At 44.6% G+C, this 23,414-nt stretch overlaps 2 protein-coding genes across 4 annotated transcripts; one reads left to right on the forward strand and one right to left on the reverse strand.

Annotated features, from left to right (window-relative positions):
- Positions 1 to 1,176: 1,176 nt before the first annotated feature.
- On the forward strand, positions 1,177 to 22,656 carry rundc3aa (RUN domain containing 3Aa). 3 transcript variants are annotated; one of them, XM_063223358.1, is made up of 11 exons: positions 1,177 to 1,375; positions 13,526 to 13,641; positions 14,240 to 14,373; positions 16,204 to 16,289; positions 16,859 to 16,948; positions 17,882 to 17,962; positions 19,175 to 19,340; positions 19,892 to 20,049; positions 20,551 to 20,667; positions 20,963 to 21,069; positions 22,154 to 22,656. In XM_063223358.1, exons 1-11 carry the CDS (start codon positions 1,269 to 1,271, stop codon positions 22,294 to 22,296), a joined length of 1,305 nt encoding a protein of 434 aa, XP_063079428.1. In that variant the 5' UTR covers positions 1,177 to 1,268; the 3' UTR covers positions 22,297 to 22,656. The 3 variants fall into 3 exon arrangements, with proteins under 3 accessions (XP_063079428.1, XP_063079444.1, XP_063079436.1); XM_063223374.1 differs by having other exon boundaries at positions 20,963 to 21,033; XM_063223366.1 differs by having other exon boundaries at positions 20,569 to 20,667.
- Positions 12,191 to 12,680, reverse strand: zwi (zwilling). The gene has a single exon (XM_063223403.1). The coding sequence runs from the start codon at positions 12,450 to 12,452 to the stop codon at positions 12,204 to 12,206; it is 249 nt and encodes an 82-aa protein (XP_063079473.1). The 5' UTR covers positions 12,453 to 12,680; the 3' UTR covers positions 12,191 to 12,203.
- Positions 22,657 to 23,414: the final 758 nt, after the last annotated feature.

Here is a 23,414-nt window from a genome sequence, read left to right on the forward strand (position 1 = left end):
TTTTATTGTACACTTTCTTTTGAAAGCCGCTTTGGTTATAACGCGTCTGCCAAATGCATGACATTAATGTCAAGTAATATTAATAGACAAATCATTTGATCTGCCCTTTTTGTACCACAGTAAAAGAAACGCCTCATCACACACAGTTGCCTACGGCAGATGTTCATTTTTCTTATTTTTATTACATGTGTGTGTATGGACCCCCCAGTTGTATTATTTGCTATGAGATTAATGACAAATCATCTGATCTGTGTTTTCTGTACCACAATAAAAGAAGAAAAAAACATCACACAAGCTTTCCTACGTGTTTCTCTTTGTGACCCTTTCATAGACGAATGGGCTGAAGTCTGAATCTTCCAGTACATAAACCAGACTGCAATTTTTAAAATGGAAACAAATATCAATACATTTGAATGGAAAAGATACAACACGATTGCAGGACAGTGATTTACTTCAAGTGTTCTAATATTATCTAAGTGCACCATGATTATACTTCACCCAAATAAGTGTGCTTACACAAAGTGCATTTAACAATTTATCACTGATAATATATTGCTATTGTAATTTTGGAAAGCGGACTGTCATTATACTTCACCCAAATATCTTCAAAGCGTGATTTCACAGAACATTTGAAAGTAAAGTACTGACAGAACCTATGAAGCTAGACCATGAATACGAAATGGAAATGGTAGTATTATGGGATGGTCAGGGCCAAGCTCTGTAAGAGTGCATGTTTAGTCGCCATCGTGTGGCGGCTGAGAGAATGACATTGTGGCAATGATGGACATTATAAAGCAAACAAGGCAAATTAATCTACGTGTGTCTACATATTATAGCCTACACACACACACGTATATTTCATGTTACATTCATGTTTCCATTTCTGAATTGTATAATTCAGGAATATAGGTAGGCCTATGGGCTTTATTTCAAACCCCAACTCGTGCTGAAAGATAGGCCCTACAAAATGTTGGAATGTCTAATCAAACGGTCATAGGCATACTCGGCAGCAGCAAAACATATCGACAAAGAATTGATGCATGTATTATTTATTAGTTATTTATTTTATTGTACTGAACTTCTCATTGGTCGTTTGGCAAACTCGTCCGCGTGCGTGAGTCTGTATGGCGAGAAGTTGCGCGCGTGGGGCGCATCTTCTAGCCAGACCATCGATGAAGCGCGAGGAGCGGTGACCTCGGTGCATTTTGTATGGGTTAAAAAGGGTGTTCCTTGGTGCAGACCTAGCGAAAAAGCCTCACGGCAGCCGAATGGAATCAGGCTGCATCCAGACCGCGATGGCTATGGGGCTGACATCGAAAAAGGCATCTTCTAGAAACGTTGGCGTGGAGCGCAAGAATCTCATCACTGTTTGCAGGTAGTTAACGTCTCGTGGTGGTGCAGACGTCTTGTGCGGTGTTTTCCTTCTACAGTAAGCCAGAGCCATCTAATAACAGAGTTGCGCAAACCGGGGACCAGGAAGTCGGTTGGTGATGTGATTCGCGTAGATTAAAATGTTTCTTAACAGTAAACTTCTGTTCGTTGGAAACTAACACAGAACCATCACATACCAAACAAAGATTAAGTACAAACAAATTACATGACCTTTACCACATTTTCTGTGTTATACCGCCACCTCCTGGAACTAAGTAACTTCTAATAGAACTAAAGTCAATGGGGATTTCCATGTTAACTCTCCGTGAGGCTCCATGAGAGCCGCCATTGCTGTGGAAAGATTGGTCCATAGAGGTCTATGGGAGTGGCGTAACTCTGATATTAGATGGCTCTGCAGTAAGCTAGACTACGTCAGCATGACAAACACATTTCCACACACAACTGCACGAACTAGTGAAATGGGCTTTGAAAATGCACGTTTATTTTTCCTCAACAGCTTGTGATTTGTGTTTAGTCAGTTTTAAAATGCAGCGTTCCTCGGAGAAAACATCGACTTTTATTATGGTAGCACGATTTTGGCACGCTGTCAAAGGCCACCTATGCTATGATGATTATTGCATGTAGCCTAAACATAATATCTTGACTGGGTGATGCCGTTTTGAACTGTGTTCTTTGGATCACCGAATCACAATGTACAGAATGATGGCATCACATATTTTATTTAACCTCACAGATGAATAGCCTACTCCCTTGCAAGCGGTAACATGGCATTGGGGCGTTTGTAGCTTGTAAATAGACGGCGACAAGGTTCAGAATTTGTCTCTAGGACAGCAACCAGGTAGAAATCATGTTGGCATTGACCTTAAAGGCAAACCGAGGCAGTTATTGGCGGACTGCATCCATAAGTGATGCATTCAGTTGGTCACACACCAGCCCTTCTGTTGGAACATGAAGAGTAAAAATACAAGAAACTGGCCATATGAATTCAAGAATGAACCCAATACAGAGTACAAAAGCGTAGGCTACTGGCAAATAATAATAATAATACAGTAACCACCCAGCTTGGGCATCCATTGCGTCATCACGCTGTCCACATGAGGTGTCCCTGAACTGACTGTGATGCAAACGCGCACAGGGATCAATGATATAGTTTAGTCTCTGTCATCCATTGGTATTCTACTGAGTGTGCACAACATACATCCAGGAACATTTCCTATTGTAACTAAATTGGTGCAGTCTGATTTTATGATTAACTGGAAACGTATGTAGTGTTGTTGCTATATGGACATTGTTGCACATTTTTGTTTTGAGCTTTTCTTGCCTAAAGCATTTTCTCATCCATTGTTTAAAAAAAGACAGAACAAGACTTCAGATTTGACTTGCTGGATTAGGTCTTTTTTGTTTCTACTTTTTAAAAACGAATAATTCTAGATGCATACACTGTCCTTTAAACCTTCATTTTTGGTGTAGGTGTTATGCCTCGATGCATCAGGCTTGAATGAATAATAACAAGTGTGCCCCCAGCTCCACTGAAGAGCCACAGTGATGCTCTTGAGGGAAATGTGAAGTCAGACACATAATACGGTTATATCAGGTCCTTCCGGTCAAGACAAGAGGTGTGTGTGTGTGTGTGTGTGTCTCTGTGTTTGGCTGCAAGCTACTCAGTGGACACTGGCGCCGGGTGTGGTTGCTGGCCTGTGTGCTTCATCAATGGACAGAGGCTGTGTAACCCGGGCTGCAGTTCAGGCATAGCAGGCCCATTGTCATGTTGGCATGGGGAACATCAGTGACCTGGAGCCATTGTCAAGTTGTCATGGGAGCTTCAGTGATGTTCTGAAGGAAGTGATTGTTCTTGAGCGATGAACAGGTGTGACATCAGCAAGCCCACCAACACCACCATCCTCTCACACATTTCCAAACATGCACATTAAAGGACATAGCCTACACAAACATAGTGTAACACGTGCATCAGTCCTTGCCTAGCTTGCAACCAGCAGATAGAAAGCATGACTAACTGTGGTGGCATGCTTCAGTTTTCTTCTTTTCAGTTGCTGTAAAGGTTTGAAATTCAATCGTCTCTTCGAATTCGAATTAAAAACAGACTTCTATGAACAACAACTGAGCCATTGATGCCAATGAGGCGGCTTTGGAAACACAGTTTTAAGGCTTAAGAAATAATTTATGTTGCTTCGAGTATATTTTTGTGACTTGAGGCTTGCAGGCGTGCATATCAGTTGAACCCATGTTAAGAATGCAACAGGACTTGACTTGTGACACAATCAGCAAAGTTTATTACACATACTGCACCATGCTCAGCCCTCAACCTCTGTGAGGTAACTGTCATCTGCACTACATACAAACAACACATTCATTTCAGTTAAGTACACTATGACACATAGCATGCCTCATTGAGAGGAGGAAAGGAAAGGATTTCAAACGTGGACTTGAGACTTCAACAAGGATTAGGACTGAACACAAAGACCTTCTTGTTCAAAATGAGCTGCTTAGAGCCATTTTCCATCTTTATTCCACTCCTCCAACACCTGTGCCAAGAACACTTAATTGGCACAAACTCTGCCGGACAAAGACGCAACACAAAAGACGTCAAAATAAAAGTTCAAACTTCACTTGTTATGACTGATCTCTGATGAGCAGACTCCCTCCAGAAATCCAACATTTGATGTAAAGGCAACAACGAACAAACACAATTTTGATTTTAATGGGGGAGTTCAAGCAACATATAGATACTATAAGCTATGGCATGACACAGACCATCTCTGTCTTTTGCAGAGTCAAGAGGATTTTTTGACATCACGTCAAGACATCCCAACACTGCCTTTTCCCTTCACTGTCATTTTGTATCCTCTACTCCAAAATGGCCGCCTAGATCTGAATGAAAGATTACTCTCTCTTTTTGTCTTCCCTTTCCCTATTCAGGCTTTACACTCTGTCCAGCAACAGACAGGCTATGGAGAGAGAGAGAGAGAGAGAGAGAGAGAGGGATAGAGAGAGGGAGAGAGAGAGAGAGAGAGAGAGAGAGGGATAGAGAGAGGGAGAGAATGAACGATGGACTACAGCAAGCAAAATAGCTTCTCCATTGATCTTGAAATGTGAGGACCCACTGCTGATATGCTGTCTTATCGGCCTTTCTTCATGCCAGTGTCCATTTGCCGGCTATCATACCGATGAATGTGTCTGAGGGCATAGCATGGCCTGGCAGGCCAGTGTGGGTGATCTCTCCTGATCTAGTGGCCCTCGTCCTCCCAGGAGCCTTTAGCTGGGCTGGTGTAGTTTGGAGGAGATGATTGCTCAGTGATCTGCGAAGCAGGACGAAGCCTTCGCTCCACATCCGGGGACTCCAGCAAATTGACTGCCGATCTGTGTGTGTGTGTGTGTGTGTGCGTGTGTTCATCAGTGTATGCGCATGCATGTGTGTGTGTGTTTCTTTGAGGGATATTGCATGCATCGAAGCTGACAGACTTTGACAAGGTGGAGATAACGATGCCTCACACAGGGTTATGACTGACTGAAGTGGTTAGTCTTACAAGGAAGGTATCTTAAACCCCGTCCCAAACCGAGCCCCAATGCCCCTGTAACCCAACTCTAATAAATTCAACAAATGAATAGATTCCCCTTTTTAACGTTAATGGAGCTAACATAACAATGATTTTTAAGCTAATTCTACATTGGACATGTACTGTATTACTTAAATCAGGCATACATTGAATTGCCCCCTTTTCCACCCCAGTCACACACATTTGAAAGCTAAGGACTGCTTATAGTCCTGTGTCGTAGGGCAAGAATACACAGTGATTTGCTGAACTATATTCATCATCACAATCCTGTTTTTAGTCAGGCCACTATATCAAACTCATGGCTGAACTGAAAGTGGACACAATCAGTTAATTGTGGTGTCCTCTTTGCTGGCATAACATATATGGTGGAAGGAATTTGAAATATTAGGTTAACAGTAAATAAACATATTGTAATGAATAACAAAATTATGTTTTGTAACATAGTCAGTTAAATACTTGTTTTGAAGGAGCATCTTTAAAGTGAAACTCTTGTGTTTTGCTGGTTTGAATGCAGGACAGTTGAGTTTCTTCTCTCTCTTCATGACCTATCTGGTTGGATTTAGTATGTCCTTCAGAGTGAGACAATGGCCATTACAAGTCAGACCTCAGGAATCAGAATCCCATCTGAGTTTTCCGTTTGCGAATCCAACTTGAAAATGTCCTAGTGTCATCATCTCAAGGCCTTGGGAAGGTCTCCAGTGGACAATGTCCTCCAGCTATGGCTTCCTGTTTTTACGCTCTTGGACAGAAACTAGATCATGTGTGGTGCACTGATGTGTTTTGTAATATATTCACTTAAGATGTCAGTGACTATGCCAATTTGTTTCATTTTCAGTACTCAAAATGACCTGGGCCTTTTTAGTCGCTTTTTAAATGTTTTACATTAACACCAATATTTTGTTCTGTTTTTAACACATCAGTTAAAACCTTTTTAAATAGTTGAGAACTTATTTTTGAAATGCATAAATTGGATTTTATGCGGAAACCAATAGGCTATGGTGTTGCAGAAAAGGTCCAAGTGATTTCAGCAGGAGACACTGGCATGGAGAACCTGAGGGACATAAATAGTACAGTTAGTGTTTGTGGAAGGTGTGGCTTCCAAGAACAGTGTTTCCCAACCTCTTTTTTTTCATACTATGAGTACTCCCTCACTCTGAAGCAGGGATGTCAAACTCAGGCCCAGGGCCAAATCTGGCCCGCAGAGCCATTTTATTAGGCCCATGAGATCATTTCAAATGTAAATTACAGTTGACCCACATACACCATTAGTGTTATGTGTAACAAGACTTGAACATGACATTTGATGTGTCACAAGATGTACAGACACATTTGAACTACCATATATGATGGGAAAGAGTGTGAGTATGAAGCGCATGCACACACAAAGTTTCGGCATTTTTTTTAACGTAAAATAAATATTGAGTTTGGTTCGTTCCAGATTTTTATTTTGACCCTCAGTCAATTTCAGTTTGACACCCCTGCTCTAGAGTATGTCTTTCTCTATCCCAATGTGACAACGATCCATACATTTGTTACCATGACATTTTCCTCCCCCTCCCCCTGCAATGTGCTCGCATACCCATAGTGGTGCACATACCCCTGGTTGGGAATCACTGTTCTAGAGGAATAATCTTTCAAAACAGTAGTCAGAAGAAGGTTTATAACTATTTATTAAGAGCATTGCAGAGACAGTGGCATTGCTACTTCTTAGTATGATGATGTCTGCTTGTAGGTGCATTGGTACATTGCTTAGCTACAACAACATCTAATGGACTATGAACCCCACAGTGATATTTACTACATTTTAGATAAAGAACGAGGAGGGTGCCCGAATTGGGATTGTTCCAGATTCCGTATAGAACAGCAAGGGGGCACAACTGTATTAAGTGCCTTAAATGGCACGCTTTCCTTGTACTCAAGTTGACATTTCTGCCTCACCTCCATCTTCGTGTTGTTTAACCTCCTACAGCTTTCTACTCGTGTTGTTTCAGCCTCCTCATCTTACATCAGCCCACCACTTTCACATAAGAGCTTCTTTCTTGCTGCTCTATTGTTCTTTGTAAGGGAGGTATAAAAACCTTCTCAGCCAGCTCTCTTGTAAAGCACTTAGAGTGAAAAGAGCACAATCAATGCGGCCCCAACAGCCCAAATGTCATGCATTGTTGTTCGCCTGGCAAGTTGCACCTTCGCTCCATATTTAGCATTGGCAGGTGCTGCGGCCTAGCTCTGCAAATGTACACCATCAGTTAAATGTTATCTTCCTTTACCTTCATAATCTAGTCTATACCTCCAATGGCTCCGTTACGTATGCAATCTTCATACTGTTTTCCGATCCTTTTACCTTGTCTCGTTTCCTTCTCACGTCACCATGACTCTCCCTCCAGTAGTTCTTTCTTTTGCCACCATTTTGGTTTTGAGCTCCTGCTTACTCTTGAAATCGATCTCCTCTTTCCCCCCAAACTCTTACCCTCAGACACACATGCTTTTATACCATCTTATTTGAAACCTCCAACCTATTCACTCTCAATCCCAAGTAGATATAATGCTCTAACAAGCCAACAACAATTGTCTACCAACAATATTGCTGATCTGTACCTATAACCTTGAAAATGGGGGGGGGTTGCATTTACTTGGGTCGCAGGTATCTCTTGGTTAAATCACAGCTTTGTAATTAAGCTTAGCATGGGGTTTTCTGAGATCTTCTGAGAATGAGTAATGGGCAAAGGAAATTGGCTAGTGGCTTGTATTGCTAGACATGGAGACAAGTGCGCTCCATCCATCCCCTTTCATGGTCAGAGGGCTCCCATTGTTATTGGCTGGCAGGGACTACCTGTCCCCTGGCCAGACACTGGGGACGGGGGCGGAAGCCCACCCACACGTCTCCCTGCCTGACAGTCAGACACCCACCATCACACAGCAGCAGGAGAGGCCAGGGCCTAGCACCGGCCCCCACAGATGGGTCTACACTCCCTGCTGTGAGAGAGAGATAGAGAGATGGAGAGATGGGGTGGGGTTAGGTAGGGTGTGGGAGAGAAGGAGAGGTGGTGGGGGTGGGGTGGGTGTTGGTATGAAAGGGAGGATGGAGAGGATGAGAAAGCAGAAAAAAAGACAAGCAGGAGAAAAAAAATAGTATCCATCAGATGAAAGGAGTGGTAGACCGGTAGTCAGCACTTCTATTGTGGCTCAAGCTGGAAAATGGAAAACCTCATCAGTCATAAACATTATTACCAACACCCCAGGCATGCACAAAGAACTGCACACACAGGCACAGGCATCAGGCCAGCCACCCACCAGTTCACCCACACCACGTATATAAATCAAAGTAGCACTGGTTGTGGTTGTGGAGACGCAGGCCTGAGCACTGTGCAGAGCATAGGGCATTTTAACACACAGTGCCACCACTTAGTACTCGCAGGGGCTCCCAGTTCAAGTGGGCGAGGTGAGGGCACAAAAGACGCTTGTTACATGGCTGCACACATTTGTTTTTCAGTGTCAAATGGTACCAAGAGCATCTTGCTGGCTGGGGCCATGCAGGCCCATTAGCATCTTAGGCATGCCAGCTATTTCAAACCCACCCTCTCGTTTGCACTACCCCCACACACGTTTTATTAAAATGTCCTCCTGCAGAAACCTTGTAATCCACCGTTTTGTATGAGGTGAAAATTTCCACAATTACAAGGGGTTGACAAGCCAACGCTTGACCAGCCAACTCAAAAGGTCTTCATACCAGTCCAATCAATGTTACAGTGCTATGACTTGTTGATTTATTGATTTAAACAGATAATACATCTACACAGATTACCAAACCTTTGCTTGCCTATACCAGTTCATCTTAATAGAACACTTGTGGTTTTGCAGGACAAGAATAATTTAGGATTGAACTTCCACATTTATAATGCAAACCCACTGCTGTTAACAGAATGGGCTGCCATTTTGTCAGTATGACATATTCTGGGCCAGGGTCACTCTTAAGCACCAGCTCTACAAAGGGCAGCATAACGGCCACAGCAAAAGGTCTCTTTGTGGGCCTATCAAAGTACAGTGGGCTGATTGTCAATGACATGTTGTTCTGTTCAACTAGGAGGACTCGAGAAGACACTTCAGTAGCTTTTGAGTGCAACCTTTTGTGGAGCATATGGCCCACACCCAAGCTCAGTGCCTCAAGACCTCGATTTCTACAGCTGCGGTGATCAAGATTTATCAGATGGAAAGCGCTCTCCCTTAGCAACTGATCTAAATTAATCATTTATGAAGTGATGAGTCAGATGGAAATTTCAGATGATGTCAGACAAAGTCAGAATGAGACTAGAAAGCAATATCAGCATCTAAGAATAAATTACACAGATCTACTGTCTAGTAGAAAACAACCAAAATAGATCACAAACAGATGACTTCAAAGGTACTAACCTGCTCTCTTCGGAGGGTCCTGTTGAGTCATTGTTGAAAAGAGAGAAAAACCCTTGTCCTTGCTAATTCAATCCTTGGGTGATGAAGGGCAAAAACAGAACGATGCTCTGCTGAAGATGAAAGTAGACAATCCATAGTGACAGTTCTGCATGACGGTGTCATATTTGCTTCCTCTTGGATGTTTGTGTTTTTTTAATTGTTTGTTTATTTTTTTTCCTATAATACTTATTTAACTGTCCCACCAGTAAATGTTACCCTCTCCAACCCCAAACCATTCCCAACCAGCCCCACCCCACCCCACCCCACCCAGTATCCCCTGCTCTGAGATTTCCCCCTGGATGGTTAGAGGGTTCGGCGCTTCCCCAAGAGCGCCTTTCGGAAAGACGTGGTCTTGGTCCCTCGGCTGAAGAAGGCACCCCCCATGGAGATCTTGGTCTTGCTGCCGGTGATGGTGGAGCCACCCAGGGACGTGGTGCTCTTCCCGCGGCTGATGGTCGAGCTCCCCATCTGCAGCCTGCTCTTGTCCCGCTTGATGGAGGTGTTGCCCAGGTTCAGGGCCGTCCGGCCCTCGGTGAAGCTGGTGTTTCCCATCGCAACTTCAGGCAAGGGGACCCTGAGCCAGCCTGGAAGGGTCAACAGCAGAGTTGTATTTTTTCCCCAATTTTTTTCTTCCTCCTGTTGCTTTTTTTTAAAAAGTTTTTTTTTCCCTTTTTGAGGGGGAGCTCCAGGGCAGGGGAACTTCAGCGAATGTCGCGGCTCATCGCGTGCTCATGCAAGCGGCACACCCGTGCAGTGTGCCTTCTCGGGGTGCGGCAAGGAAAGAGAGAGAGAGCGACTGAGAGAAGAGAGGGAGGAGAGAGAGAGGGATAGAGTGAGCAAAACGGAGGGCGAGACAGTGGAGCCAAGCGTCCACACCAGGAGCAGAATGCTAAAGCCCACCGGCTACATAATGCTCCTGTTGAGCAGTTGGGACGTGGGATCGGCTAGGCCACATACCACCCCTGAGCATCCTGAATGGACAGAGGCAGCTGTAGGAGGCCGCAAGCCCGGCGCTGCGGGCCGCCGGCACAGTGGACCTCTTTGTCAACCCCCCCATGCAGGGGTGCCACCAAGGAACACAGTTGAAGGACACATTGTTGTACAGTGGACAATCGGTGGTGACATCACCGCGCTCTGAGGCATTGTACCCTGCAGAACTGCTCTCTGGTGGGGGGGAAGAAAGAAGCAGCCATGGGGCTTCTGCAGTATACTTGCAAAAATACAGTACAATATCGACCAAAGGGTGCTTAGATGTTTTGTCCTCAGCTCAGATCTTTAAAGTCTCACCATCATCCTCCATTTCCATCTTGTTGGTTTCCTCAGTCGCCATATTTACTTGACATGGTTCCATTTTTCACCTTCTGTAGACCAGTCTGAAATTCATGCATGGATTTTCCCTCCTTGCCATCCTCTGTGAAGGTTGCTCGACATATTGTTTTGCGATGTCGTGTTTGATGAAGTAGGGTAAATGTGTCCTATATGGAATCGTTTACAATTTTTCTTTTTCAAATCTTGCTCTCTTTAGTACTAAGTTATAAACTTACATTTTTAGTTGAATATAAAGTTTAATCTCATTACACTCCCCTGCTGTTTAAAAAAATTAACAAAAAATCAATAGTTCGACATAAGAATTCAACATAAACCATATTGGTTTGTTGTGATAGAAATCAACATGAAAATCAGAAACTCAACATGAAAATGAAAAAAAATCTGTAATTGGATTGGTTTGACAAGATGGTTAATTAGAATTTTGCAGCCACATTATATTGAAATTCTTTGACTTATCTTATCTTGACTAATCTATAAACATTATTTTTGGACTTGATGACATAAAGAATTGAGAAATAATCAAACCCTCAATGAATGTGAGGGTAGGGTACTGGGGTCTCACATTCACTACAAACCAGTCTCGCATTCATATCCTCAGTACTGATGCTCTCAATGTCTCGTCTCTGTGAAACCAACTTCTCCTTCCAACATACTCTACGCCAGCCTTCCTCATTCCTAGAACATTACATCGCCTGCACATTGGAATCTTATTCAATGGGAGGTTCCTAAATATCATGCGATTCCTTCTTTTCGACCGCAGATTGGTCAGTCAGAATCCTACATGTCACTTCCTAACATGCCTTATGTCATATGCCTCGGTTAGTCGTTAGCATTTAGCTCATAGCGTTAAGCTTCGTAGCACCTACCGCTTGTGAAATGTAGACCTCATCTGACATGATGAAAGTATCTACATCCTCCTCTGTGTGAGTCTGTGAGTGCATGTGAGTGTTTTTCTTCTGTACATGTGTGTGTGTGTGTGTTTTTGCATGTGTTTTGTGTGTGCATATGTGTGTGTATGCTTGTGTGCATGTAAGGAAGCAGTCACAGGTTAAAGTTCCAGTAAATATTCCATTGGGACTCCTTGCCCCTCTTGACCGAGGTTTTGACCACCGTCACCGACTTCTTGCCCCGGGATATGGTGGCCTTGCTGAGGGAGCTGGTGGTGCCCCTGTGGCTGAGTGTGGTCTTGCCCAGCGCCAGCCCCGTGTCCCCCCTGCTGACTTTGGTCTTTGTCCTGGAGAGCCAGGTCCTTCCCCAAGAGATGCTCCTCCTGGTCTTCAGTAGGGAGGTTTGGCCCCTGATGAACGAGGTCCTCCGCACCAAGAACGAAGCTTTCTCCTCAGATGCTGCGCCCGCTGGTCCATGTTCTTCTGTCGGTGATTTCATTAAATCCTTCCCCCTTTTTTTAAACCCCCTTGTGTCTGTTTCCTGTTTTTTTTATTTGTTTTTTGTTTCTTACACCTAAGTGGTCCTACGCTTTGGCATTAACGCCTTCCGGAAGGAGGTGGTGGTCGTGCCTCTGCTGAAGCTCGCTCTGCCCAGCGAGATGGTGGTCTTGTCCCGTTTGATGGTGGAGTCCCCCATGGAGGTGGTGGTGACGCCACGTGAGATGGACGTGCTGCCCATGGCAATGGTGGTCTTGCCCCTGGCTAATGACGAGCGGCCCACGGCCACCGCCGTCTTCCCCTCGGTGATGCTCGTGTTCCCCATGGATGGATGGAGGCCAGCCGGTTGGTGGAGGTGGAGGGTGGAGGGCAAGTGGAGGAAGCACAAAGCCACTATTCCTTCGCCCACAGGAGCAAAACGAAAAAAAAAAGCACACAGCGAGGAAAAAACAGCTGCGATTAGCAGAATTCCTTTGTGTGTCCCGCTTTACCGAGGACGAGGCCCACGGCTTGGCATGCCGTGGTCTTGTCTCGTGCCTCCTGCTCGGGTACGATCCAGTCTGTGCCGGGTTTGGCTGCCACTGCTTTACACTAAAGGTATGGGGAGGAGGTGACTGACGAAACACTTCAGTAAAGGAGGGGGGGAGAGCATCCCTAAATAGATCAGGCCACCAAACGTAGAGAGTGGGTGGGTTAAAAGTGTCTGTGTGAGTGTGTGGTGGGACAAGAAAGGCAGAGAGAGAGAGAGGAATGGAGTGAGAGAGATTTGGTCATCCTCCGATCCATCCCTCGTTCAGTGTTCTTTTAAGAGCCAGGACCAGGGCCACTTGGAGCCCAGCGGCCCAGACAAAGGTCGCCACGCCGACAGTGTCATCGGCCCATTGGTCCCCTAAGGGCACAAGGGCACCGATTGTCACTGTAGCCTTGGCAATTCTGCCAGAGGGGGGTTGCATTGTGAAGGGGGCATTGTGTCGCACACAAGACAATTGGGGGGTGACCTCAGCCCTGTGCGGTGGCACGGCTCCCAAATTAAATGTTGGTCTTATGGAGAGGAGAGGAGAGGAGAGGAGAGGAGAGGAGAGGAGAGGAGAGGAGAGGAGAGGAGAGGAGAGGAGAGGGAAGCGAGCAGGCCTGAAACTGCTGCACAGGTCACTGAGTGGCCCTCAGATTCAAGCAGAGGCTTCATCCTCCCTCCTCCACGCTTCACTGGAAGCAGGGACACTTTCACGCTACGAAAAGGGCCTCAAATTAGTGTACTTCAGTCATTTTTAGCTCTGAGAAGATTCGTTGCCACTCTTCACGATTTTTTTTGTCTGTTTGCCTCACATTCTTGTATCTGTGTGTCTGTTCTCTGTCTCTCTCTGCTTCTCTATCTCTCTCGCGCTCTCTCATCTACAGGTTCTCAGTGAAGACACTTCTCGAGAAGTACACCGCAGAGCCCATCGATGACTCGTGTGAAGAGTTTGTCAACTTCGCTGCCATCTTGGAGCACATCCTCAGCCACCGATTCAAAGGTAATGTGTCACTAGTACCATTGACCTTCACGCCACCTTGAACATACAGGACACCCTAAAAAGGGAATCCACGCTTTAAATCATCATACTGAAGGTGTTCATTAAAAATCATTCAAATCATCCTTTCATGTTGAGCATATTTTAGAAATAAGCCTAGACATATTTCACTATTGAAAGTTACGAACATCTATGAACGCTGTCCATACACAGGTATTTGAAAGGCGCATATTAGTGGTCTCGTCTCATAGCTTTTATCTCTTTCCATCATGTTGCGTTCCATGGACAGTGATGACATGAGAGCCCATCTGTTACGGGAAATACTGTAAATGGATATCCTGCGACCATGGTGTGTGTGTGTGTGTGTGTGTGTGTGTGTGTGTGTGTGTGTGTGTGTGTGTGTGTGTGTGTGTGTGTGTGAGAGTGAAACTTAGTGTGTGTGTGTGTGTGTGTGTGTGTGTGTGTGTGTGTGTGTGTGTGTGTGTGTGTGTGTGAGTGCGTGAAACTTAGTGTGTGCGTGCGTGCGTGCGTGCGTGCGTGCGTTGCTAAGACCGTCCTGTCAGCAGATGTACTGTATTGCATTGTGTGGTCCCTGGGGCAGGCCCTGGCAGCTGGTTCAGTTCCGATGGCCAGAGGAGTTTCTGGGACTACATCCGGCTGGCGTGCAGCAAAGTGCAGAACAACTGCATCAGCAGCATTGAGAACATAGAAAACATCAGCACCTCCAGAGCCAAGGTAGAGAGAGAGACAGATGCTACGTGTGTGTGTTCTATTCAATCTATTTTCTACCTCTTATTATTCACATGGTTGAGACACTTTGACTGGGCGCAGCAAAAACACAGTGTGTACACTGCACTGTAATTACTGTACTATACTATGGATTTGTTATGTGGGTGCGGCCATCAGATTACCAGATACACATGGTAGCTAGCAGAGGTGTCAAAAGTAGTCAAGTCAAGTCAAGTCAAGTAGGTTTTATTGTCAATTTCTTTACATGCACTGGTCATACAAAGAATTTGAAATTACATTTCTTGCTTTCCCATACAGACATAGACTAATCTAGGTAAGGACATAGACAGTATAGACATAGACAGTACTTATACATGGACTTAAGACAGTATGGACATAGACAGTGCTCATACAGACATTTAAAGTGCAAGACTGGACAACAGAAGACTTGTAGAGGACATACATTAAGAGGTATTGTTGTGCTTTTGTGCTTTTCCTAAAAAAGTCCTTTATAGCGTTCTAGACATGGTAATAGTAGCATTTTGAAGAAAAATAAATATTAAAAAGGTTGTCAAGTACACCAGCAGCAGTGTGTGTGTGTGTGTGTGTGTGTGTGTGTGTGTGTGTGTGTGTGTGTGTGTTTGTGTGTGTGTGTGTGTGTGTGTGTGTATGTGTTTAGTGCAGGTAGAAGGTGCGGTGTGCGTCTGTGTGTGTGTTCGTGTGTCTGTGTGTGTGTGTGTGTCAGTGTGTTTATGTTTGGGTTTAGTGCAGAAAGTGTAATGTGCTTGTGTGTGTGTGTGTGTGTGTGTGTGTGTGTGTGTGTGTGTGTGTGTGTGTGTGTGCATGTTTTGAGTTAGTGCAGGTTGAAAGTTCAGTCACAAGTATAGTAGTGCAGGTGGAATGTTCAGTCGCAGATATGGTGGTGGGGGATGGGGGGGGGGGGGGGGGGGGGGGTTGTCAGTGGCCTTGCTGGCTAGAGGCTGACAGTGGAGGGAGAGTGGGTTGAGTGTTCAGCATCTTGATCGCTTGGTGCATTGTGCTGCTCGCCAGCCTGGTGGTACGGGAACGGAGGCGCCTGTACCTCTTTCCAGAGGGCAGGAGGCTGAACAGTTTGTGTGCAGGGTGGCTTGTGTCTTTGATGATCATCAGTGCTTTCCGGGTGAGGCGTGTGGTGTAAATGTCCTGCAGGGAGGGGAGTGGTACTCCAATGATCTTCTTCGCTGTGTTCACAACACGCTGGAGTGTCTTCCTGTTTTTCTCCGTGCAGCTTCCTCCCCACACTGTGATGCAGTTGGACACGACGCTCTCTATGGTTCCTCTGTAGAATGTTGTCATGATGGAGGGTGTAGCACTTGCCTTCTTTAGTTTGCGCAGGAAGTAGAGACGCTGATGGGCCTTCTTCGCCAGTGATGTAGTGTTGGTGGTCCAAGAGAGGTCGTCGCTGATGTGTACTCCAAGGAAGTAAAAGTAAAAGTTAAAAAAGGAACAGTTTCCTTTCAACACAGGTAACTTATCTGAGTAACCAGTAGACCTGTGCACTTGTCTTACGATCAGCTGACTCTGCACTGGTTGGATCAAGTTTGTGGCGGGTCCTTTTTAGAGTTTTAGTGTTTTGTCAGTAACAACACAAAAACCATCCATCTATCCATCTCATTAGGTGCAAGGGAGTAAATGGTGTAACAGCCAATGTAATATCATGTGATAGTGTTGTACTTACACCATGAATTTACTTTTACTTTTACTTTTGACACCTCTGGTAGCTAAAGACAGGCCCCAAAATGACTCGGTGAACACTTGTGCTCTGGCCGCCTCTGAATGCTTTTCTATGGGTGGCAGGGTCGGGCATGGATTCGTGTCGCTCTGATGGAGAAGCGTCTGGCTGAGTATGTGGCCACAGCCTTGAGAGACAATCGCACAACTAGGTAAAGTCCATCACACAGACCCAACTCTTTGTCTTTTTACTGTGTGAATAAATACTGTTCCCTAAATACCAAACGTTGTGATAAACAGCTAGATAATGTCCACCACACAGGCTGTCTTTACTTTGTGAACACTGGTCCTAAACAAAGTACTGTGATATGTAAAGGGCAGCTCATCCATAAGTCATATCAATTCTGTATTTTTAGGCTGGCCAAAAATTCATTGCAGCATTGCAAGAACAGAGAGTATTAGATGTAGCATATTAAATTCCACCCTTTTTTCTTTCATGTCTGTGCGTGCGTGCGTGCGCGTGTGTGTGTGTGTGTGTGTGTGTGTGTGTGTGTGTGTGTGTGTGTGTGTGTGTGTGTGTGTGTGTGTGTGTGTGTGTGTGTGTGTGTGTGTGTGTGTGTGTGTGCGTGTGCGTGTGTGCGCGCGTGTGCGCGTGTGCGCGTGTGCGCGCGTGTGTGTGCGTGCGTGCGTGCGCGTGCGTGCGTGCGCGTGCGTGCGTGTGTGCGCGTGTGTGCGCGTGTGTGTGTGTGTGTGTGTGTGTGTGTGTGTGTGTGTGGCGTAGGCGTTTTTATGAGGACAGTGCCATCATGCTGAGAGAGGAGGCCACAGTGTTGACGGGAATGCTCATCGGCCTCAGTGCCATCGACTTCAGGTGAGAACAGAGATACAACATTGGGCAAAATGGCCACATTCATTGGGAAGATACAAACATGTCTCTTTCCTTTCCTTCCTTTCTTTCTTTCTTTCTTTCTTTCTTTCTTTCTTTCTTTCTTTCTTTCTTTCTTTCTTTCTTTCTTTTGTTCTGCTTTTATCGGTTCGTCCTTCCTAATTAAAGGACAAGACAGTTTTTTTTGCAATCGGGCCCTTATTCCCTTATGAAAATCGACCATGGTAAATCATGGTTTTCATGTTTTTTTAAGCACGGTTACCGGTAGGCACATTTTCTTTTACTATGGTTCAATCATGATTTGACTTTGGTTTATCTACTAACTGACGGTGATATGATATATTATATATGATGTGATAAAATCAGATGTCATGGGTCAGTAGCACACAGTATTGTAACACTTAACTTGACGGCGGCGTCATACATATGACATAAGTGTCATAACAGTGTCGTAAAACAGTCAAGCACGCCTCGTAAACATGTTATGCCTTTGTCATTAAGTGACATTTCATTTTGGTAAAGACAGCCCTAACTTTTCACAACCATAAAACGTTTGACATTGACATCATGTTTAAGACTCGTTCGTGACTGTGTCATGACACTGTTTTGATGCTATTATGACAGCATTATCTCATACGTACAGGGTGCGATTTGTCAGAAAACCAGAAGGGGGATATGTTTCAGATTTTAAGCAATATCAATGAAATTACATTAAACTGATTAAAATCATGTAGAAAAAGTGGCGATACCAAAACCAGAAGAGGGGAGAATCGCCCCCCATCCCCTCTTACAAATCGAACCCTGTATACCTATGACGCTGGCATCAAGTAAAGTGTAACCCACAGTATTTTACTTCATAAATAAGGGCCCAATTGCAAAACAAATGGTATTGTGCCTTAATTCTTCTTCTCTCCTTAGCTTTTGTCTGAAGGGGGAGGTTTTGGATGGCAAGACCTCTGCTGTCATAGACTACACGCCCTACCTGAAGTTTACTCAGAGGTAAGGCCCCTGCTGTCATACACTGCCGTGCCGTGTACTACACACCATACCTGGAGCTTACTCAGACGTGCACAAGTTTAGACTTGTAAAGTCCACTTGGTCAAGTTTCAGTGAGCATTGATGTTAGACTTACCATAAATGCTAAGCTATAGACTAACTGTATGTCTGGAAAGTATTTTGCAGTTACAACACTGTACATGTACTTTTTTTTAAGAGTAAGCTAAGAAATAAATTGAGTCTAAATAATATGTCTAAAAAATATATAATGGCATATTGCTGCTAATAAATGTGTTTTCCCTTCTGAAATGCACATGAAGTCTACTCGCGCCACTGTTCTGATGTGCGAGATGCACTGTAAGCATGGTTGCTATGACGACTGGTTATCTGTGAGCATGACTAATGTCCCTTGTCCTGCTGTTAAGGGTTGAGCAAAATACAAACTCCATGACAACAACAGCTAGATCTTAATCTGCCAACTGTTAGGCCACTCTGAAATTGACCCCGCAGTCGTGCGTGTCAATTTAAAAACCTGGGTACCGTCCGTCTACTAATAAAGAGTTTATCTACAGTAATATCAAAGCCATTATGTTTATCATCATAAAGTCCACTCTTTAGAATTGTTTTCCTGATTTGGTTCTCTTCTTGCTTACATCAGTTCATCAGTTGTCCTCATATAACATCTGTAGATTCTCCGTGAAATTTTTGGATAGGCATGTACTGGTTTATGTAATGCAAAATATTTCACTTAGATCCATCAAAAGCCTTCATACCTACACCATTATGAATAATGCGCCGTGTCACTGATGAGCTTCTGAGCCTGCTGAAGAGACAGTCCTTACAGGAAAGAAAGCAATCTTCATTATCATCATCTTTAATCTGTGCATTAAGCCAGTTGGATCAGCTTTCCATAGACCTCCAGAAGGGTTCATTCATGAAATCACGTAGCCTCTTTGTGCAGGTAGGCCCACCATGCTGAAAAGACTCAACTACATAACAACTATGATATTACCGAGAGGCTTAAGTGACAGATTAAGATTTGGTGCAATTGATACAATTTTGGTGACAGTGAGGTTATAACATGGGCTCTACGCAAAGGGGTTAAATGCAGTACACTGATGAACTGCAGGAGACTTGTCATGTGTGACACTAGATTTCTAGCATTCAGGTTGCTCATCACTGACCTCTGTGACCCCGTGCTGACCCCTGTTGTAGCTATGACTACCTGAGTGACGAGGAGGACAGGCGCAGCGTGGACAGCAGTGCGAGTGAGGAGAGCGTGTCGGAGCACCCTTACATCCCCCTGGTCACCGACGAGGAAAGCTGGAGCAACAAGTGCCGCAAGATGGAACAGCGCTTCAAGATTGTATATGCACAGAAGGTACTGTAGGCTGGCATAACGAGCTGACGAGAGTCATTCAAGATTGTATATGCACAGAAGGTACAGCAGGTTGGCATAATGATTGCAATATTTCTGTGCTATTACACTATTACTACTATTACTATTACTACACTACACTATTGCAATAATATCAGGCCCACTGGATGATGATTCTCCAAACTGAATTTCCACAATGTGGCCTACTCCTCCACACTAACCTACTTTGCACAATCATTCAGATTTGAAAGACATCATGGATTCTATTCCTCAGCGAGGGTACGAGATCTTGGGCTCCAAACACAGAGAGCGGGAGGGGTGGAGAGGCGATGAATGCAGTTTGTTTGAATAGATACAACTTATATGATTGGCTATGGCTACGTATATGCCAAATGACACATTTGTAACGCCCAATAAACGGCCATGGAAATCGTAAACCACACCTTTCCTACAAGAAATTGCATAGGTAGCCTCCAGACTATCTCACTTTTGAGAGATCTACAGTATTTCCACGTTTGATGAATAAATGTCCTTGTGTGGTGTCTGATCTGCAGGGCTACCTGGAGGAGCTGGTGCGTCTGCGCGAGTCGCAGCTGAAGACGGCGGAGACGGAGAACAAGAAGCTGAGCTCGCGACTACACGAGCTGGAGATGCAGAGCCAGGAGGAGAAGAAGGACCTGGAGTCCATCATCCTGGAGCTACAGGCTCAGCTGTAAGGAGACGCACACACACACACACACACACACACACACACACACACACACACACACACACACACACACACACACACACACACACACACACACACACACACACACACACACACACACACACACACACACACACACCAGGAGGAGAAAAAGGAGCTTCAGGCTCAGCGGTGAGGATGGCCAATGATTCACTCATGACTCACACATACACACACGCTCTCTCTCCCTCCCTTCTCCTCTTTCCATCTCTCTCACACACTCACTTTCAACACACACTGGGCCACACATACTGACTCACTGCGCTACACATATTATGTACACACTCCAGCATGGTGTTTCAGTCAAAATGTCAGCTCATAAACTCACGTTTGGATGTGTTTATCATTGTGTGGACCTTTTTTTCAATTTCATTTCTTTGGCCTGCAATGGTCTAGAACCTACAATGGTCAAAATCTGCATGTGTTCTCTCTCGTTGCCTTTCTTGTCTTGTCTCTGATGTACAGTTCGGCCCTTCTCCCCAGTGACTCCTCCCACTTGACCAAAAACCTGTGTATCCCCTTGGTCAACCAATGGTCTTGCGCACGCTCTGACAACCAGAAAGATGTCAAGCTGTTTCGCCGGTAAGGAGTTCAATTTTTAAGGGCGTTTTATTTTTTTGGTCGTTTGATGAAAAAAAAAATTGTGGCGGCAAATCTCCTTCAAAACATTTTTTATCATCTGAACTGAACTTAAAAAATAAAATTTATTTAATTTCATCATTGAAATATTGCTATGGAATTTGGTAGAGAGTCTTCAGAAACGGATTAAGACCATTTTGATAAGAACACAGGCGTATGACAGAGACTCTGCATTAAGGCGTTTTAAAGAAGGCATGTTTATAACATGTGTTTTTTTGTTTTGTTTCTGTTTACTCAGGAGGAGTCTGGACAGTTTGGACCATCTCTCAGCTGAGATGAGCCTGAACTCAGATTCCCAGAAGACTGACGGTAAACAAAATGGAGATGCTGGCTGGTGTACAACCGGTACATTCATCAGTCTTTTACTCACTCATGCATTTGTACGCACGCACGCACACACGCACGCACGCACGCACGCACGCACGCACGCACGCACGCGCACACACACACACACACACACACACACACACACACACACACACACACACACACACACACACACACACACACACACACACACACACCAGGGCTTGACAGTGGCACCTGCCAACCGGCCAAATGCTGGTAAAACTTGGCTGTGGCTGGTAACAATTTCAGTGTCACTAGCCAATTTGGCAGGTAGCTTATTCTATGGTATGACAAATCAGAATAGCGTCTATTCTGCACTTTGCCCCTTGTGTATCAATTGTTTGTATTTAAGTTCAAGAAAAAGCTCAGTTACTCAGTTTCTATTTGTTTTTTTTATTGCCATGTAGAAACCCATGCACTCATCATCTTGCTGTAAGCACCTCATCTTCTGAGGTTAGATGTACAGCGTCATGATTAAAAAAAAATGTGGCTAGTAAAATAGCTGAATGGCTAGTTACTCGGGAAAACCACTAGCCACAGTGGCCGGCAAGCGAAAAAGTTAATGTCAAGCCCTGACACACACACACACACACACACACACACACACACACACACACACACACACACACACACACACACACACACACACACACACACACACACACACACACACACACACACACACACACATAGTTTCTTCACCACACATGTATAGAACAACAGCTTTTTAAAGACATGATTTTAAACCCACATTGGGACACAGCTCTCAATTTGTCATGTCGAGAGAGATTTACACTGTGGCATTTTACATGCATATGGAAACCCTGCTTTCTTCCATAATACACGTATTGTACCAGTAAATGTGGGGGTCGTCATGCAGGCTGCCATGCAGAATAAGAGCAGGCCTTGTATTCCTCTTAGTCTTCTCCTCATCTCCTCTCTCTCTCTCTCTCTCTCTCTCTCTCTCTCTCTCTCTCTCTCTCTCTCTCTCTCTCTCGGCCTCTGTTCCCTCTTCCTGTCCTGCCCTCTCCTCTTCTCCCTTCCTGTGTGTGTGTGTGTGTGTCTGTCCGCTGCTCGTTAGGTAAAGACTACACTCCCTCCATGCTGGGGCTGTGTGGCTCTCTGGCCTCCCTTCCCAGCTGCAAGTCCCTGGCTAGCCTGAAGTCCAGCGAGTGCCTGGTGAACATCAGCAAGGAGCCCACGCCTGCCGTCTCCCCCAGCTAACCTGGCCTCGGAGTGGGCATGAGTGGATCTGCGCTCCCCTCTCCAATTACTCCATCACCACCACCACCACCCTCTTTGAAGTTCTGCTCATTCATCTAATCTACACCATCCACCACCCACCACCACTATCTCCTTGACCTATGAGCAACCAGTCTCTCTCGTTCCCATCTCTCCCGTCTCTCTCTCCAGCCTCCCATCCCCTTTTCTGATATTTTCCTCCTACCCACAACTTGTCAGATCTGACAAGAGTGAGTCATGCACTTTTGAAAAAAGAAGCTTGTACATTATGATTATATGGTTTCTTTCTTTTCTGGATTTTATTTTTTTTCTGTCAATATAAATAAATGTTGTGAAATGTCAGTGATAGTTGTATTTCGGCTGTTCATTTGCATCCTTGCTACTTCTCTTAGTGCATGTACTCTAGATTTAATTGGTTGTAAATTCAGTTCTCTAAACACTGAGAATTAATCATCAATTTAAAAAACGATTTATTTTATGCAACTTTTTCAGAATGACTGCTCTGTTGTTGTAGGGTTTGTCTACAAATTGTGCTGATTACACTTGCAAACTGCAAGACGTCTGACCTCTAGTGATAATTCTATGTAGCTGCAATCTCCATGCCACTGAAAGCAAAACAAGCACGTAGCCTACTATGTTGGTAATTTCTTGGCTGTTGCAGTGCTGTTTTTTACAATCTACATGTTTGATTAGTTTATCTTCAATGAGTCATATAGTTAACATAATGTTACACATAAACTGTTCGTGTTTTTCCATCATGTTCCATACTGTGCTTAGAGCTCAGAGGTATTGCGTTCAAGTCGGTGGTTGTCAATTGGCTGTTTGTCAGTTGGCCTAGGTTTTTCACAAATTTCAAAATATGACTTCTGGTTTTAGTAAAGAAATGGTGTGTAACTCATGCCATCTCTGAAAAGGATTTTTAACAATGTGGGCGGGTCTCTGTCTCTGACACTCGCTCTGGATGCTGACACTGATGAATGATCGAAGTTGGTCGGAGCCAATAGCAGGACAGCAGTCTGTTTACCAACCAATCATATGTAAGGTATGCAGATAATCACGCCCCATTATAAGTGAGTTGTACACGAGTGTGTGTATGTAGC

The sequence above is a fragment of the Engraulis encrasicolus genome, chromosome 2, assembly GCF_034702125.1.
Source record: "Engraulis encrasicolus isolate BLACKSEA-1 chromosome 2, IST_EnEncr_1.0, whole genome shotgun sequence".
NCBI lineage: Eukaryota > Metazoa > Chordata > Actinopteri > Clupeiformes > Engraulidae > Engraulis > Engraulis encrasicolus.

What these genes read in the sequence shown, in the direction of transcription:
- rundc3aa (XM_063223358.1), top strand. Translation starts at nt 1,269, where the DNA reads ATGGAATCAGGCTGCATCCAGACCGCGATGGCTATGGGGCTGACATCG. An exon ending in CTCAGTGCCATCGACTTCAG is followed by an intron (nt 16,949 to 17,881) that starts GTGAGAACAGAG and finishes TTCTCTCCTTAG; the next exon opens with CTTTTGTCTGAAGGGGGAGG. An exon ending in TACCTGAAGTTTACTCAGAG is followed by an intron (nt 17,963 to 19,174) that starts GTAAGGCCCCTG and finishes CCCCTGTTGTAG; the next exon opens with CTATGACTACCTGAGTGACG.
- zwi (XM_063223403.1), bottom strand. Translation starts at nt 12,452, where the DNA reads ATGGGGAACACGAGCATCACCGAGGGGAAGACGGCGGTGGCCGTGGGC.